This window comes from Geotrypetes seraphini, chromosome 5 (genome assembly GCF_902459505.1).
Source record: "Geotrypetes seraphini chromosome 5, aGeoSer1.1, whole genome shotgun sequence".
NCBI lineage: Eukaryota > Metazoa > Chordata > Amphibia > Gymnophiona > Dermophiidae > Geotrypetes > Geotrypetes seraphini.
The window spans coordinates 63,151,989-63,170,678 of record NC_047088.1 but is presented as its reverse complement, the minus strand read 5'-3'; the positions used below and the strand labels follow the sequence as shown (position 1 = coordinate 63,170,678).

The 18,690-nt window shown below is 42.2% G+C and overlaps 1 protein-coding gene across 3 annotated transcripts in view; it reads right to left on the bottom strand.

Moving 5' to 3' along the window:
• LOC117361646 (H/ACA ribonucleoprotein complex subunit DKC1-like) overlaps positions 1-18,690 on the bottom strand; it is a 91,561-nt gene that overhangs the window by 20,795 nt on the left and 52,076 nt on the right. For all 3 annotated transcript variants that reach the window (XM_033947273.1, XM_033947275.1, XM_033947274.1), the window contains 2 exons: positions 16,078-16,196; positions 4,801-4,832 (listed from right to left, as the gene is read on the bottom strand). In XM_033947273.1, coding sequence (XP_033803164.1) covers positions 4,801-4,832; positions 16,078-16,196 — 151 coding nt within the window. The remainder of the gene's footprint in view (positions 1-4,800; positions 4,833-16,077; positions 16,197-18,690) is intronic.

The following is an 18,690-nucleotide window of genomic DNA, read 5'->3' as shown; positions in this document are numbered from 1 at the left end:
AAAGAAAATGAGTTAAATAAACTTTTTGTACAATGTACATTGAGTGGAAGCACTTCTGATTTATTCCAGTTTATTTTATAACCTGAAAATTTTCAAAATTTTTCAATTAATTCAAGCAAATTTGGAATAGTTGTTTCCGGATTTCTCAAATAAAGTAAAATATCATCCGCATATGCTGATAATTTATATTCTCTATCTGAATGCGGAATACCCTGTATCTCCCTTACCTGTTCTATAGCTAATAATAAGGGTTCTAAAACGATATCAAAAAGCAAAGGAGATAGTGGGCATCCTTGTCTAACCCCCCTTTGTAGAATAAATCTTTCTGAAAAATTGTTATTGATATATAATCTAGCAGCAGGGGAGCTATACAATGCTTTTATTGTTTGTATAAATCCGGATCCTATTCCAAACCATTCCATTGCCTGAAACATGAAGATCCATTCCACTCTATCAAAAGCTTTTTCAGCATCTAATGAAATAGAGAATGCTGGGTCATTAATGGATTTTGTCAAATATAACATGTGATGTGCCAGTCTAGTATTATGAGATGAGTGTCTTTGAGCAACGAAACCTGTCTGATGCATATCTATAATGAAAGGGAGAGCTTTAGCCAATCTTAATGCTAATGCCTTAGTTAAAATTTTTCCATCCACATTTATTAAAGAAATTGGTCTATAATTTGAAACCAAAGTGGGATCTTTATTTGGCTTAGGTAAAACTATAGTTATTGATTCAGCCATAGTACCTGTAATACAACCTTTATTTAGTTGTGTCTGATATAGTTTTAATAAATAGGGCATTATAATGTTTTGAAATGATTTATAAAAGCAATACTCCCTCAATTTGACCACTACCTACTAATAACAAAACTGTCAGAAATTGGCATAACAGGCATAGTGCTAAGATGATTCTCAGATTTCCTGAAAAACAGGGAATACATTGTCAAACTGAACGGAGAGATCTCCAACCCCCGGAAAGCCTTCTGTGGCGTGCCACAAGGCTCCCCACTCTCCCCCATCCTATTTAATCTCTTCATGAGCTCTCTCGGTAAAATCAAGTTTGAAGACGAGAGCATATTATCCTACGCAGATGACATCTTTCTCCTTATTCCCATAACCAACAATCACTCGGACATCACCAACAAAGTCTTACATAATATTGAAAGAATCCAAAGCTGGGCGACTACCAACAAAATAAAATTAAACACAACTAAAACCAAGGTTCTATACTTCCACACACCCCAACAGATGGCACCAACAAGCTTTACTCTTCGATCTGGCAAGACCCTCCCTGTAGATGATTCCTCCAAAATCCTAAGTTGCATCCTGGACTCCACACTTACCATGGAACCACAAATCTCCAGTCTCTGAAAGAAATCCCTCTATACCTTGAGACAACTAAGACTAATCAGACCATACTTTTACCAATATCACTTTGCCTTAGTTGTACAACTGTTGATACTACTTGACTACTGCAACTCCATCTACATGGGAATCAACACCACTCTGATCCACAAAATGCAACTCGTCCAAAACACCGCTGTCAGACTAATCTTCAACCTGAGAAAATATGACTCGATTACAGACTTCATCAGGCAACTGCACTGGCTACCCATCTCATCACCAATAACCTTCAAAACTTCATGCATCATTCACCGTATACTTTACGGAAACTCCACGGCTCCTCTCATCCAGCTTTTGTCCAATGCATAGTCTACTTCTCGCAAAACCCTCAACTGAATACTTCTAAATCTCCCTTCCACAAAAAATCTGCAATACAAACATGTTTTCCACTCCATGTTCATCTTTCTAGGCATAAAAACTTGGAATGACCTTATTGAATTGACCAGAACGGAACCTAACCACACCATATTCCGGAAGAAACTAAAAAACTCATCTATTTGACACTTAATCATCTGTATCCTCTCCTCTTGTATCTTCCTGCCCTCCATTGTCCTCCCTACCCTCTGCTAACCCCTTCCTCTGTAATGACGCACAAATGAAATAAATAAATAAATAAATAAAATAATATCTGCAGTAGGCTATAGACAGGCAGACTTCTAGTCTGTGCCCTGAAAATAGCAAGGATAAATCAAGACCAAGTATACATATGTAGTATCATATCATACCTTATGCTATGAGTTTATCTTGTTGGGCAGATTGGATGGGCCATACAGATTATCTATAGTCGATGATAGCAGATAAATTCCAAATCTCGCCAGCCAAGATCAGGGCACAGACCATAGAAGTTTGCCTGGCAAGTAACCTTGTTTTCCATTAACTGAAACTGAAGCTGTCCAGTCTTGATCAGGCCACAGACCATGTAAATCTGACCAGCATTGGCTTTCCTTCTCAATTACTGATGTTGCTACCTAATCACTGCTAAGCTTTTTTGGTTTCATGCCTTCCATATAGGATTTATTTGTAATTATTTAGTATCATGCAATGTTGTGAACTTGTTACTTTGTTAATTCCAAAATGCCTCCCTCCCACCCTCCCAAGAATCATCCAATTGTTAAACTTGCTCACGAGGGAATTTGGCCTTTTTACAGATCAGGCTTGTTATGTTGTATTTCTCAATCTCTCAATTCACTTTTATTACCTATGCCCTCTTGCAACACAGGTTCTCAAGATGGAGAAAATAATATTGCCATTTCTACTACCTAGTAAAATGTCTCACAAACTATTTCCAGCTGCGGCACACTAAAAAGGTGGCTGTGGCTCGAGGGCACTCAGAAGTGCGTGGCCATTGATGTGATGATGTAATGTGCAAGTGTGATATCATCACAGCGACATCTGTGCATGCGCAAAGGCCTTGAACCAGCAGTCCATCAGTGGGGTGGGAGGAGTCAACAGGAGAGAAGTAGAGGGTAGAGAATGACACAGTGGCGGTTTACCCGCGGCCACCGGGTTTAGCCGCGGGTAACCCGCCAAAACGGGGAATGAAAACTAGCAGTCGCTGCGGCGACGGGGACAAGGCCATTCACCGCCCCGTGGAGCGGTGAATGGTCTTGTCCCCGCAGTGAGGCATGAAGGATCGTGCGGTCCCCGCAGCCCACACCCGCCTGCCCAATCGATACTAGTGATTAGCCAGCTCTCTCCCTTCTCCTCACCTTAGTTTGTAGGTTTTCTTTTTCGGCGACTCGCACGCTATCAAAGAGCCGCGCACCCGCTGCTGCTCAGTTTCGATCTTCTGCTCTGACGCAACCGGAAACAGGAAGTTGCAGCAGAGCAGAAGATTGAACACTGAGCAGCCGCACATGCGCGGCTCTTTGGGAAAGCGTGCAGGTCGCCGAAAAAGAAAGCCTGCAAACTAAGGTGAGGAGAAGGGAGAGAGCTGGCTAAACACTAGGATCGATTGGGCAGGTGGGTGGGGGCTGCGAGGACCGTGCGATCGCCCGTGTTCCCAGCTCAAACTGGAAGGAGGGAGTGAAAGGGAAAAGGATTCTGGGCCAAGGGGATGAAGATGGAAAGAAAAACCCACAGCAGGAAAGAAAGGGAAGGACAAGCAGGTGAGCCAGATGCTAGAAGCAGGGGGGGAGGAAGAAAGAGGGAAAAAAGCTAGATGGGGTTGAAAAGAAGAGACACACTGGTATGGAAGAGGAAGATAGGGGAAATCTGGACACAGGAAGGTAACAGAAAGAGGGGAAATTATGTGCATGGGGCATAGGGACAGAGACATAAAGGGGACATGCCATGGGGATGGTATATAGACACGGGGGGGGGGGGGGAATGGCAGATACATAGGGGAGATATTAGAAATGGGGAAAATAGGAGCACAGAAGCGAGATGGTTTGTGGGGATGGGACAGGGACCGAGCTCGCAGGTTCCAGTGGCTTGCACAAATTACATTGTAACGTGCCATGAAAATAAGAGGGAGGAAGGTAGATAGATAGGCCACGCGAGAGGAGCTGAAGGGTGGTAGAAAGGAAAAGATGGTAAAGGAGGGAGGGAAGGGTGGTGGTGGAAAGGAATAGGACAGACATTGAAGGAGGGTGGAGAGGAACAGACCCTGAAGGGAAATGTGGAAGACAGAATGGGAAGAAGACAGATGCCAGACTATGGGGGAGCGGAGGGAAGAAGATGGGTACTAGACCAATTGGGGGGGGGTGAAGGGAGAGGCACAGTAACAGCAAATGGAAGACGCAGAGAGAAGACACACAGTGGATGGAAGGAATTGAATGAGAAGATGTGGAAAGCAGAAACCAGACAACAAAGGTAGAAAAAAAATTCTATTTATTTATTTTTTGCTTTAGGATAAAGTAGTATATTAGTTGTGTTGATAAAAATTTATAAACAAAGCCCTGCCAGCTGAACATCTCTTTCTCTAGTTCAGCAGCAGAAACTTTGATTTATAAGAAAGGAATAAGCTAAATATTACAGTACTAAGGCTTATATGGATGCAGCGGTGACGGTGACGGGGAATGGGATGGCAGTGGCGGTGACGGGGCGGTGAAAGGGATGGTGGTGATGGGGCGGTGAAGGGAACGGCGGTGACGGGGCGGTGCAGAGGATGGTGGGCCGGGGACGGGGACAGATTTTTTCCCCGTGTCATTCTCTAGTAGAGGGCCCAGGGAAGAGAGTCGCCGGAGCTGGCTGTTTACAGGACATGCCTCTCTCCGCAAGAGGCACATCCTGTAGGTAGTCAGCTAGCCCCTCTCCTTCTCACAGGCATCTCGCAGCACACTTCGAATCTTGCTGTGGCGGCACACATTTTGCAATTCACTGACCTAGTAGGTAAATGAGCAGAGATGAAGGCATTCGCCCAAATTCAGTGTGACAAAATTGAGCTTCTTACCTGTAATTCCTCTTCATACTTTGTTTAACTGCCTAGAAAAAAATGGCAAAAAGTCAAGATGTGTATGTAAGGTTAAATTAGGTATTAACTGCTAACTTTCTTTCATTGAGTTTCCCTGAGCCCAGTCAAGATACTTGGGGTTTATGCACTTCTGTCAACAGATAGACAGTGAGAAGTACTGAGTTATGGTGTTATTAGTATTAAAAAAAAACCTCATCAGTTTGACTTGGGGAAGCTGCGAGGAGAGAGAGAGAGAGAGAGAGAAACACACATGAAACAAGCAAAGCTGACTGTTCTCCTTTCTCTCTTAAAAAAAAAAAAATTAATATATGAAAAGTCCTTGAGCAGACCCCACTGGCTCTTAAGGCAGATTGATTGCGATATACCATTTCAACATGGGAGATGGGGGAGTGGGGGGGGGGGGGAGGGCCCCAGCTACCTGGGTTTGGTACCTCCAAGGCCAAGGTGACCCCTGCAGACCCCACCTCAGTTCAGAAAAATGAAGGGAATAAAAGCACTCAGCAATGAGAGAAAAAAAACACAAAAGCTGAACCCTGCTTGTTTTTTTTTTTTTGGTTCCCCCTATCCTCTCCAAAGAATACCAACACTGAAAAGATGATCTCGCTCAAGTCTTACAACTCTGACCAAGATGGCACAAACTTACCATCTCCACCTGCTGGAAACCAAGAACAGAATGAATCTAGAGCAGGGGTATCAAAGTCCCTCCTTGAGGGCCGCAATCCAGTCGGTTTTTCAGGATTTCCCCAATGAATATGCATAAGATCTATTAGCATACAATAAAAGCAGTGCAAATAGATCTCATGTATATTCATTGGGAAATCTTGAAAACCCGACTGGAATGCAGCCCTCGAGGAGGGACTTTGACACCCCTGATCTAGAGGGACCGCACTAGAGAATGACACAGGGGAAAAATTTGTCCCTGTCCCCGTGAGATCGGCCCCCGCAAGCCTCGAATAGTTTTATATTGAACTTATTTTATTAAAGTATAAAAAGAAACAATATTCTGTACAATGGAGAAATTAAGTTATTACCTGCTAATTTTCTCTCTTTTAGACTTTCCAGGTGGAGATTGAGACAAACGTTTGGCTGTAGTACAAGTAGCTGTGATTCCCCCTAACATAACAAGTCTGCCGAATAGCCAAGCAGAACTAAGAAGTGCTAATTATAACAGTGATAACACTCCTAACAGGAGTAACAACAAATTGGAAATTGCATAGAAGTCCCTTCAGCCAATGTCCCCACAGCTCGCCAGCTGAGTCAAAGCTGCTCTTCTTTTATTCTCCCTATACTTGGAAAACATTAAGGTTTATAGACAAATTAACTACTGATTCTATTTTAAAATCGAAACAACAGACTATTTGGGTAAACTCCAAGATACAAATAGGCGGGTTTAAGGTTGTCTGGAAAGATTGGATTAAAGCAGGTATAAGATCATTAACGGAAATAATTGATAATGGTAAGATGCTTGAATTTTCACAATTGCAACATAAATATGGTCTGAATAAAAAACAAAGTTTTAAATGGTTGCAATTGAAGCAGGCTATTCAGGTGGGGTTCCCTGAATGGAAATCTTTAAATGATCATTACAGCTTAGAATTCTTATGTTTCCAGGCAGATTTTCTGGGTCATCAGGCCGCAAAGTGGTATAAAATTATATCTAATTATTTAAATAAGAAGCCTAAAAATGGATTAAGAGATATTTGGAGCATTGAGATTAAGCATCAGATTAATGCATCTCAATGGCCACGTATTTGGTCTTGGAGAATTAAAGGTACGATGTCAGCATCTATTAGGCAAACATGGTTCTTTTTGTTGCATAGAGCATTCTGGACCCCTACTAGATTACAAAAATTAGATTGCTCTAAGTCTAATAGATGCTGGCATTGTAAAATTGAAGTTGGAACTTTAGACCATCTTTTATTTTATTGTCCATGTATTCAGGCATTTTGGATATCAATCTGGGATCAAGTCAACATATTGATGGAGAGTCATGTGGCATTATCCTATGACACAGTGGTTTTTGGAATGTGTATGAGGGCCAAATGCCAAATATCTGCAGCAAACAATACATTATTGATGATTCTTACTGGTGTGGGAATTCAGCAAATAACAACTAATTGGAAAGACTGTTCTAGACTGAATTGTAGTTTCTGGTGGAACTCAGTTTGTCATATGTACAAGATGGAAAGATTTCTTGCAGTACAAAGGGGGTATTTTAAAAGGTTTCAAGAGGTGTGGAGGCCATTAATTGATTATTATAATGATTAAGATTTATTCTTTTTCCTTAGAGGATAATTTATAAAAATGGGGTGGGGTGGGGGGGATAAGATAATTTAGTTAGCTAGCGATATATTTCAACTGATTAATGGATATAAGAAACATGGTATATAGGTATGAATAGAAAAGGAAAGAGGGTAAATTTATTGGAAATATGTTGTTATGAAATATAAGGGGATATATGTACTATGATGAGATATATATTGTTGTGCATTACTTTGTATAATAAAATGAATAAAGAGTTTGAGGAAGAAAGGGTGGGGGGAGGGACAGATTTAATGTAAGATTAATTGTATTATGAAAGAGAGATGTATAAGTATGTATAAGTTTGGACGAAATATTTTGTTGATATGGGAAGGGATGGGAGATGGATGGGGGGTATTAAAACATGTATAATAATATTGTTTAAGAATGTCAAGTGAGTTATGTGAATTAATTGTAATAATATTGTACACTTGTTGAAAGAAATAAAAAGGAATAAAGATTAAAAATAAAAAAAATAATCTCCCTAACCCTACTAAAAATACTAGAACCTGCAGAAAAAAAAAAAAAAAATCACATTCTTCATGCGAATCCCGCAAGAACAGACAGACACAGTGGGGGACTGTGTCATAGAAACATAGAATATGACGGCAGAAAAGGGCCAACGGCCCAACTAGTCTGCCCAATCATGATCCCTTCCACCCTCGAGAAACTATCCTCTATCATACTTCAATAGCGACCCCACATGTTTGTCCCATCGTTTCTTGAAGTCGAGAGTGCTACTAGCCTCGACTACCTGACGTGGAAGAGTGTTGGTCTGGAGAATCTAAAAGAAACAAAATTATCAGGTAAGAACCTAATTTCTCCTTCTTTAGCACCTCTCCAGACCATCAGAGTTCACTGATGGGACATACCAAAGCAGTACCCAACATGGGTGGGACCAGAAGACACTCACTGAACACTGCGCCCCAACGCGCCTGAATGCCCAAAGTTAGTGTCACACAAAGGAATGCAGAGAAGAACAAACCACAGCTTTACAGATATCCACTAGAGGCATAAGAGAAGACTCAGCCCATGAAGCTACTACTACTACTACTACTACTAATAATAATAATAACAGTTTATATACCGCAGGACTGTGAAGTTCTATGCAGTTTACAATGGTTAAAAGATGTTACAAATTAAGTAGAATTAACAAGGTTAGAAACTAGTTATTAACAGCGCTAGAGATCAGTTATTGTGGAGTAGGATTGTACAGGTTAGTTGCCTAAATACTTCAGGAACAGATATGTTTTTAGGTGTTTTCTAAATCCCCCATAAGTAGTAGGCATGAGCAATTGTTCCAGATTTTTGCCCCATAATGCTGCTTGATGTGAGAGAAGATGTTGATGGTGTTTTTTAAATTTACATCCTTTAACCGGTGGGGAAACAAAATTCGAGTGTGAGCTTCTCTTATGTCTGTTGTTTGAGAAAGAGAAGAGGTCAGTTATATATTTAGGGGCTAAACCAAATAGTGCCTTAAAGCAAAAGCATCCGAACTTAAACTTCAAGCGTGCCTCCATCGGTAGCCAATGTAGAAGTCAGTAGGAAGGTGTTACATGATTGAACTTCTTCAACCCAAAAATTAGCCTGACTTCCACATTTTGCACCAATTGTAATCGCTGCATATTCTTCTGGGAAATTGCCAGGTAGGCAATATTGCAATAATCTAGTTGACTCCGTATAAGGGATTGTACTAGGATTCTAAATGATGAAACATTGAAATATGCTCTAATGGACCGAAGCTTCCAGAGAGTAAAAAAAACCTTTTGTAACTAAGGAGTCCACCTGGTCTTTCATGGTTAGACTCTGGTCCAATGTTACACCCAATATCTTCATAGTGGGTTGGATGGGATAACTATGTTTACTGATGCACAGTGATGTTTTAGTGTCAAGTGGGTGTGGCAAAGCTACAAAAAATGTTGTTTTTTCTGAATTAAGCTTCAGTTTGAATTCAGTCATCTATTGCTCCATCGAGTTTAGTACTTCTGTTGCCTTAGGAGTGACTTCCGAGAGAGAGGTAGCGAATGGGATAATGATGGTAAAGTCATCTGCGTAACTAAATAATTTTATCCCCAGCTGAAAAGCAGTGGGGATAATGGTGACCCTTGCGGTACACCAGATGGATTGCTCCAGGTATCAGAGAGATCGTAATTAAAACGTACTTGATATGTGCGGGACATAAGGAAACCTCAAAACCAGTCTAACACTTCTTCTCTGATACCAATTGCATCTAAGCATTGTAACAGTTTCCCATGGTCCACTAAGTCAAAGGCAGAGCTCATATCAAATTGCATGACCAGGGCATTAAGGCCCTTACTAAACAGGAACCATAAATTATCCAAGATAGCTGCAATTACTGTCTCAGTGCTGAACAAAGGTCTGAAGCCAGATTGAGTTTCATGTAGAAGGGAGAACTGATCAAGGTATTCCATCAATTGGGCATGTACTAATCCTTCCATGATTTTTACAATAAAAGGGATGGATGCTATTGGTCTGTAGTTGGTTACAATGCTGATGATTCTTTACGATTCTTTGGAATTGGGGTTATTATGATATGACCGTTATCGGTTAAATAATTCAGCAAAGATAGTTTAAAGTCTAATGGAGCTGCTTTCATAATTTCTGGGGGACATGGGTCCAAAACACAGTACGATTTAGAGTACTTGTTATATAATTTGATATAAATATTCCATTCTAAATCTTGAAAGGAACTCCAAATCATGTCCACTGGTATTTCAGTTCCTTGTATGTTAGTTATTTGATGTTTGTATATGTCATTTGTTGAACAGTTATTTTTTAGGTTTTTAATTTTTGAAGCGAAATGCTGTGCTAAATCGTTTGCTGAGGGTAGTTTACTATTATGCATGAGTTGAGTGTAGCATGTGGTGTCAAATAAATTCGTAACCAAGTTGAACAGCTCTTTTGTATTGATTCCATTTGAGCTACTATTAGATGAGTTGATTTTGGCTTAGTAAAAAGCTTTACGTTTTTCTTTTATCAGTTGTTTGTAGATTTTTATGTTGGATCTCCAGTTGTTCCGGTCTGACAAGTTTCCCGTTTTTTCCCAATTCTTTCCAATTGTCTTACTAATTGTTTCATTTTTAGAAGTCCGGTGTCAAACCATTTGTTATATTTATTTGAGCAGGTTTTGCTATTTCGTTTAGGGACAATTTTATCTAAAATGGATGTGCTAGTTTTCATCCAGTGGTCCCAAAAATCAACCCCTTCCCCTATCTCTGCTTGTAGTTCATATTGTGACCAATATTCCTCTGAATTGATGTCCTCTATTTATTGTGAGATGTCCTCTATTTATCTTTGGGTGTGTTTTAGATTTTAAATGAGTCCAAGTTAAATTGAAATAATAAGTAAAATGATTGGACCAGATATTGTGACACCAGGTACCATCCGATATAGAGATGGAAGGGTCTAAAATCTCCTTTGTGGCCATAGCTGCCACCTCTAAATGATGGCCTTTTTCATGTGTTTGTGTAGGTAAAGGGAGATTATAATTAAGCAAAGATAGAAAGTTTTTAAAGTCTTTTGCATCTGGATTGTCCTCTTCATCTAGATGTAGGTTTATGTCTCCTGCAATAATATTATATGAAGGAGTAATTGAATTATGTAGAACAAATTCGTAAAAGTCCTCTCTAGCTTTTAACCAGCTTTTTGGCGGGACATAAAATAATATGCAGGAAATGGAATTTTCTAGTTCCTTTTTGCTAATTTTACAGGCTAATATTTCTAACCGATTAGTCATTTTGGAATCCAGTAGTTCAAGTTCAAATCCTTCCTTAAGAATAATTGCTAATCCTTCCCCTCTTCTTCCATAACGGTTTAGCATGTGAATTTTGAAATTATTTGGTAGAAGATCATTTATTATTGGATCTTCTTCAGACAATAGCCATGTTTCCGTTAGAAAAAGACAGGCTATTTGCTTGCTGACGATCCAATCTTTAATTAAAAAAGCTTTGTTCCTAACAGATCTAGTATTAAGATATGCACAGGGAACAGAAGTGGATGTGATAGGTTTGGTAGTTGTAGTGGTTCTGATAGGTTTTACTTCCCTTGTCCTTTTTTTAAGGGTACGTTGATGCCTTCTGTTACCAGAGATTACATTAATGTGATTTACTCTATCTTCCTGTTGGTTAATTATGAACCTAATAGATAGATCAGGAACGTGGATTGAGTGTAGATGTGGATAGAGTGAATTGACATATTTAATGCTACCGCTTATTAAATAGAACAATAGAATCAATAGGAAATTCATGTTTGCAGATTAATTCATGTTTGCAGCTATGTTGGTTTCCCTATCACTCTCAATTTCTAGGTTATTTAGTTGACACTAATCAGATTACTGAGTTCTTGAAAAGTAACTAATTCCAGATAGTAATGATTATGTTGAGGGAGTTAACTCTCACTACACAAATCAGACACACGTTTAACAATCTATAAAGTCGAATGCAGAGTGCAAAATCCTTATCTTAGTTTCTCACCAACTCACAGTTAAGTACGGAGAGGAATAACGTCTCTTCTTTGATCACTGTTCAACAAATGAAGAGCAGAGTTTCTTGTTTTTAAGTTCCGCGCGGCTTTCTGCAAAGGGCTGAGGAAAATGTAGCAGTCCTTGGGGGTGGAGCCAAGGCCCAGAAACAGGCTCTGGTAAAGCTACCTGACCCCAAGTGGAATGAGCCATGCGAAATTCCGGAACAGATTTCTTCTGAAGAAAGTATGTGGAAGCAATAGTCTCCTTGATCCAGCGAGCAATGGTAGCCTTGGAAGCACTGTCCCCCTTACAAGGGCCCGCTAAGAGGACAAAAAGATAATCTGATTTCCAGAACTCTTGGGTCTGCTGAACATAAGAGCGAAGAACCCGACAGACATCCTTTAGCATTGATATTTGTGGACATCAGGTCCATGACTGGCTGACCTCAAGTTTGCACAAGCAACTCAAAGGCTGTGGGTCCGAGACACCACTCTATAGGATCTAGCACGTGACGACTGAGGAAATCCACCTGACATTCTCCACTCCTGGTATGTAGGAAGCTGAGACATTCAGAAGATGAGTATCTGCCCAGGTCATGAGCAGAGCCGCCTCCTGCGCTATCAGATGATTCCTGGTTCCCCCCCCTGATGATTGACGTAAGCCACCGTCGTGGCATTGTCTAAGAGAACTCGAATGTGCCAGTAGGCATCCATCAGATCGAGAGAGGTCAGGAATTTCCCTGGCTCAACTGCCAAAATGACAGATCTCAGGGACTCCATGCAAAAAGATAGAACTCAGAGAGTCCTGTTGATCCCATCCAGATCCAAGATGAGTCGAAAAGTCCTATCTTTCTTGGGCACCACAAAGTAAATGGAATACTGGTCTCTGCTGCATTCCTGAGGAGGCACTGGAACTACCGCTTTGAGATCTAGCAACCTTTGAAGTATCTGGCGAAAAGCCTGCTTCTTCCATGCCGCCTGACAAGGAAAAGCAAGAAAGTGATCTGGCAAGGAGCAGGAAAACTCTAGAGCAGGGGTGCCCACACTTTTTGGGCTTGCGAGCTACTTTTTAAATGACCAAGTCACAATGATCTACCAACAATAAAATTTAAAAAAAACACAACGCACACTGTACGCATAGAAAATGTTAATCATCATTCCTATTCCAGGGTTTTCAAAGAGGTCAAAGCAGATGACTCTATGCACTATCACTTCAGTAACAACCATACAAAAATAGACAAATATACTCCCTCCCTTTTTACTAAACCACGTTAGCAGTTTTTAGTGCAGGGAGCTGCGCTGAATGCCCAGCGCTGCTCTCGACACTCCTAGGCTCCCTGCGCTAAAAACCTCTATTGCGGTTTAGTAAAAGGGGACCTTAGTGTAAAATATAGACAGCAGATATAAATTCAGACACATTTTGATCACTAAATTTAAAATAAAATCATTTTTCCTACCTTGTCTGGTGATTTCAGGAGTCTCTGGTTGCACTTTCTTCTTCTGACTGTGCATCCAATCTTTCTTCCCTTCTTTTAGCCTGTATGCTTCCTCTCCTCCAGACCTCATTCCTTCCCCCAACTTTTCCTTCCTCTTCCCTGCCCTTCCTTTCTCTCTGCCTCCCTTTCTTTTTTTTCTGTTTCTCTTCTTTCCTTCTGTCTCCCTGCCTGCCCTTTTTCTTTCTTTCTCCCTGCCCTCCCCCAAGCCACTGCCACTGCCATTGCCATCGGGGACCAGGACCCAAACGCCACCAATAACAGGCCCCAAGCTCTCCCTGCTTCGGCCAAACAGCATTCCTCTCCCTGACCGTCAATTCTGCCATCGGGAAGAAGAAGGCTGATCAGCCCAAGATCGCGATCGACCTATTAGGGGAAATGCTGCCGGGTCCTGCCTTCGCGGAAACAGAAAGTAGGCAGGACCCGGCAGGAAGAAGAACAAATGCTTGTCTCCCGCATTAGCCCATAGCGAACGCTTGCTTCAGGGATCTCAACATGTGCGCGCTGGCTTCCCTTCTCCCCTCCCCCACGGACATAACTTCCGGTTTCGGAGGGAAGAGAAGAGAAGCCGGCACGCACACGTTAGAGCCCGGAGCATAAGTTCGCTACGGGCTGAAATCTCCAAGCCGGTTTTTTGTTCAGCAGCGGCAGATGACAGCTGGGCGGATCGCCCAGCTAAAAGGCCCTAGGGAGAAAGAACACTGGAGAGGAAGGCTGATCGGCCCGTAGATCAGGACGGCAACACGAGTCTATCACAGAGCCCGGGATAGGCTCCGCGATCGACTCGCGTTGCCTTCCTGAGCTACTGGTCGATTGCGATCGACGCGTTGGGCACCCCTGCTCTAGAGCATAACCGTCCTGAATCACCTCAAGGACCCACTGATTCACTGTGATCTCGGTCCACCACTGGTAAAAATCTTGTAACCGGGCACCCACCAGCACCATGGGAGGTGCTAGTAAGTAGTCATTGGGTGGGGCGGACGTCAGAGAGACCGGTGGAGGGATCATGCCTCCCGATGGGCCCTGCAAAAGGACTGCATGCGCTGAAAGAAACAGCCCTGAGGAGACCCGGTGGCGGGAAAGGAAGCTGTCCCTCGACCAGGGCGATATATGCGAAAATCACGCAAACACCCCCAAGCAATGCTACCCTCCTCAAAGCGCAACACTGAGGAAACCTGAAGAATAAGCTCCTGGAGCTCTTCCCACTGAAAAATGCGCACACAGGCACATCCTCGCCAGCTGGTGGAACCGAAAAACCTCATCCAGCAACAAGGCATAATTTTACAAAAATAATTCCCTGCAGTCAAGCCTGCAAGGATTACTAGATGTCTTTCAGCAGCTCCCCTCCCTCCCTCTTACCTTCGTGGCCAAGTCAAAATGATCTACCAACAATAAAATTTAAAAAAACACAAAGCATATTGTACGCAGAGAAAATATTAATTATTTATATTCTGCGGGTTTTCAAAGAGGTCAAGACAGATGACTTTATACAATGTCACCTCAGTAACAACTATACAAAAATAGACAAATATACCCCTTCCTTTTTACTAAACCGCGATAGCAGATTTTAGCGCAGGGAGCTGCGCTGAATGCCCTGCACTGTTCTCGATGCTCATAGGCTCCCTGCGCTAAAACCGCTATTGCGGTTTAGTAAAAAGGGGCCATAGTGCAAAATATAGACAGCAGATATAAATTCTCAAAACAGACACATTTTGATCACTAAATTGAAAATAAAATAATTTTTCCTACCTTTGTTGTCTGGTAATTTCATCAGTCTCTGGTTGCACTTTATTCTTCTGACTATGCATCCAATATTTCTTCCCTTCTTTCAGCCTCCTGTATGCTTCCTCTCCTCCAGACCTCATTCCCTCCCCCAATTTTTTCTTTCTTTCACCCTGTCCCCTGCTTTCTTTCTTTGTGCCCCCTTTCTTTCTGTCTGTCTTTCTCTCTTCATGCTCCCTTTCTGTCTCCCTGCCCTCCCCCCTTTCTTTCTCCATGCTCTCCCCCAAGCCACCGCCATCGGGAACAGGCCGCCGCCGAGTTCTGAGCTCTCCCTGCTTCCCTACCCTGTAAAGGGGACGCTGAAGCACTGAGCCAATCAACCTTCCCCACCCGTCAATTCTAATATCAGAGAGGAAGTCCTGGGCCAACCAGGCAGCAATTGGTTGGCCCACTGCTTGCCCTGGGATCAGTAGCATGGAATGCTACTACTATTTGGGTTTCTTCCAGGTACTTGTGACCTGGATTGGCAACTGTATACTGGGCTTTATGGGTCATTGATCTAACCCAGTATGGCTATACTTATGTTCATTACTCATGTTTTCTGTATTATCCGACTTTTCAGTTATCTGACAATGGGTTGGTCCCTTTTACACTGGATAATTGAGTTTCTACTGTAATATGTATGTATGCATATATATTTTGTTTTTTTAAACTATGCTGATGGGACTCTGGGCAATTAAGGACCCTCCTTCCCATAATCAGAGAGGGATGTCAAGGCATAAGTCTCACCCCTCAAGAAATTGGAGGAAAGGAGGATAGGGATCTAGGATTCCTAGGTGTAGCACCCAAATGTATTGCTAGTTACCCTAATTCAGGTGCCTTACATAGATATATAGCTATAGATATCTAGCTGTAGATACATAGATTTAAGATATATTTTTTCTAATATGTACAGTTTAGACCTGGTCTTCCGAATAGACAGTACAGACTCACTACTTGCTGGAAACAGAGAAAATATTACTGGCTGTTACATTATAGATTATTATATACAGTGATATCACAACTCAGAAGTTCTCAGTCTCTACCTGCTCGCAGGAGAACACATGCCCTAAGTATCCCGAACTGTTTGGAGGGACAATGAGAAAATTTGTTTTTAAAAAAACCCCAAAACAAACACATTAAAGTCAGTTCATTTCCTTTTAAGCTTCAATTCCTCCACCTCCCAGCTTTCTTCTCAATGCAGCGAACACAAACACACCTTAGGCCCCAGGCCCCACTGGCGAGGATATGTGTCCCGTTCCATGATCACTCTTTTGCTTGCTGCCACTATTCCTTGGCCACCGGTGGAGATGAAAGCTGTAGTCATCAGGGAAACAGCTGTGAAAACAGAAAAGAAACAGATTGAGCCAACTTAATTGCGAGATCAATGGTTCAGCCTTAGATCCTGTAGCAATTCGATTAATTTATAATTTATGAAAATTTGATCATATAACCCCCTCAAGGAAGCTCATTGGCTACCTATAAATTTGTTGAATTACTTATAAACCCTTTTATTGGTTTTTAAAATATTAAAACCACAAGAGAGCCACTGTATCTTATGTGTTTACTGAGCCCTTATATACCATCAAGATCTTTAAGGTCAGAATCCCAAAATCGCCTTAGAATCCCATCATATCCAGAAATTGTACATGAATATGTGAGATCTGTTACTTTTTCAGTAACAGGTCCCAAACTCTGAAATTCTTTGCCTATATCAATTAGATTATTGAACACTCTAGATAAGTTCAAGAACAACCTTAAAACCTTATTTGAAGACACTTACTTTATATACTTGAATACAAGTCTATCCGAATATAAGTCGAGACACCATTTTCCTCCAAAATGGAGGAAAATGGTTGACTCGTATATAAGTCGGGCAGCTTAATATTCAAATGCCCTGCCAGGATCTGCACTCTTGCTCCCAAAAATTTGCAGGAGCCATTCAGGAAGCTGCTCAGCGCCAAGCAGTAGCGTCAAAGCGGACTCCTGTTGGATACCGCTCAGTGGCTGAAACCAGAACTCGAGGCAGCGACCAACAGGGTTATAGCAGTGGGACAGGAGTGTGGAAAAATCGCTCCTGTCCGCTACACCTCTGGACCACTAGGGATTCCAGCGGCATAGGAAGTACGATGGGCAGGGAGGGGGGACAGGGGGCAGAGCCCGGTGGAGACCTGCAATAAGTCTGGGATAGGGGGCAGAGGGGCGTTGGCCCAAATATAAACCAGGACCCCCATTTTGGGGCAATTTTTCAGCCCCAAATTCCTGGTTTATATGCAAAATAAATATTAAAATTCATTCCGAGGGTCAAAGTGGTGCAAGTTGAATACTGCAAAACTACCATATTGTGTTTCCCTACCCCCTTTTTTACTATAAAATTTTGTAGTTCAAGTTATCCTAAATTTCTGTATGTGAATGCTTGATTATTATTATATATAATTCCAGATTTTAGATTGTAAGCTGCCCATAAAAACTATCCATGGAGTGGGATAATAAGATTTTAATAAACTTGGATTATGCCTATTTATAGACCACCTGTATCATAGATGTTTATTGAGAGCTTCTATAATGCTACTAATGACTGGGGAAAGTCCAATTCAGAGCGATTTACATGAGCTTCTGTAGATGTGTACAGAGTTACAAAGAGCTTCTGTGAGGTTTCTGTACAGAGTTGAAAGGGGCTTCTGTAGAGGTGCTACAATACAGTTTTTAGTACTGGCATATATATGCCTTAATCAATCATCCTACTCAGATGTACACATTGCATCATAAACAATACCCTCACATCTACTCTTGACCTCATCCTAAACGGATTAGGGGGGGCCTGTAAGAGGGGTAGAAGTGGGAGGACCACTAGGCAACAGTGACCACAATGCGATCAGATTCACATTAGAAAGGGGGACACCCACAGTAAGGAGGACCGCAACAACTGCGCTCAACTTCAGGAAAGGGAACTATGCTGCTATGAGGGAAGGTCATGCTTAACGAACCTTTTGTACTTCTTTGAGGGAATAAGCAGTCGGGTGGACAATGGGGAACCCATAGACATCATTTACCTCGATTTTCAAAAGACTTTCGACAAGGTGCCACATGAAAGGCTGCTTAGGAAGCTGTGGAACCACGGGGTGGGAGGGGATGTGCACAGATGGATCAAGCACTGGTTGTCGGGTAGACTGCAGAGGGTCGGAGTAAAGGGACAATATTCTGACTGGAGGGGAGTCACGAGCGGTGTGCCACAGGGATCGGTGCTGGGGCCGTTACTCTTCAACATATTTATCAATGACCTGGAAAAGGAGGCAAAGTGCGAGGTTATAAAATTTGCAGACGATACCAAACTGTGCGGCAGAGTTAGATCCAGGGAGGAGTGTGAGGACCTGCAAAGGGACCTGGACAAGCTGGAAGACTGGGCAAACAAATGGCAAATGCGCTTTAACGTGGAAAAATGCAAGGTCATGCATATAGGGAAAAAGAACCCGTTGTTCAACTACAAATTGGGGGGGGGGGGCATTGCTGGGAGACAGCAGTCTAGAGAGAGACTTGGATGTGCTGGTGGATGCATCACTGAAGCCATCTGCGCAGTGCGCAGCAGCCTCGAAAAAAGCCAACAGGATGCTGGGCATCATAAAGAGGGGCATAACAACCAGGACGCGGGAAGTCATCATGCCATTGTATCGAGCGATGGTGCGTCCACATCTGGAATACTGCGTTCAATATTGGTCGCCGTACCTCAAGAAGGACATGGCGGTACTTGAGAGAGTCCAAAGGAGAGCAACACTGGAACACTGCCCATACGCCGAGAGGTTGGATAGGCTGGGGCTCTTCTCTCTGGAAAAAA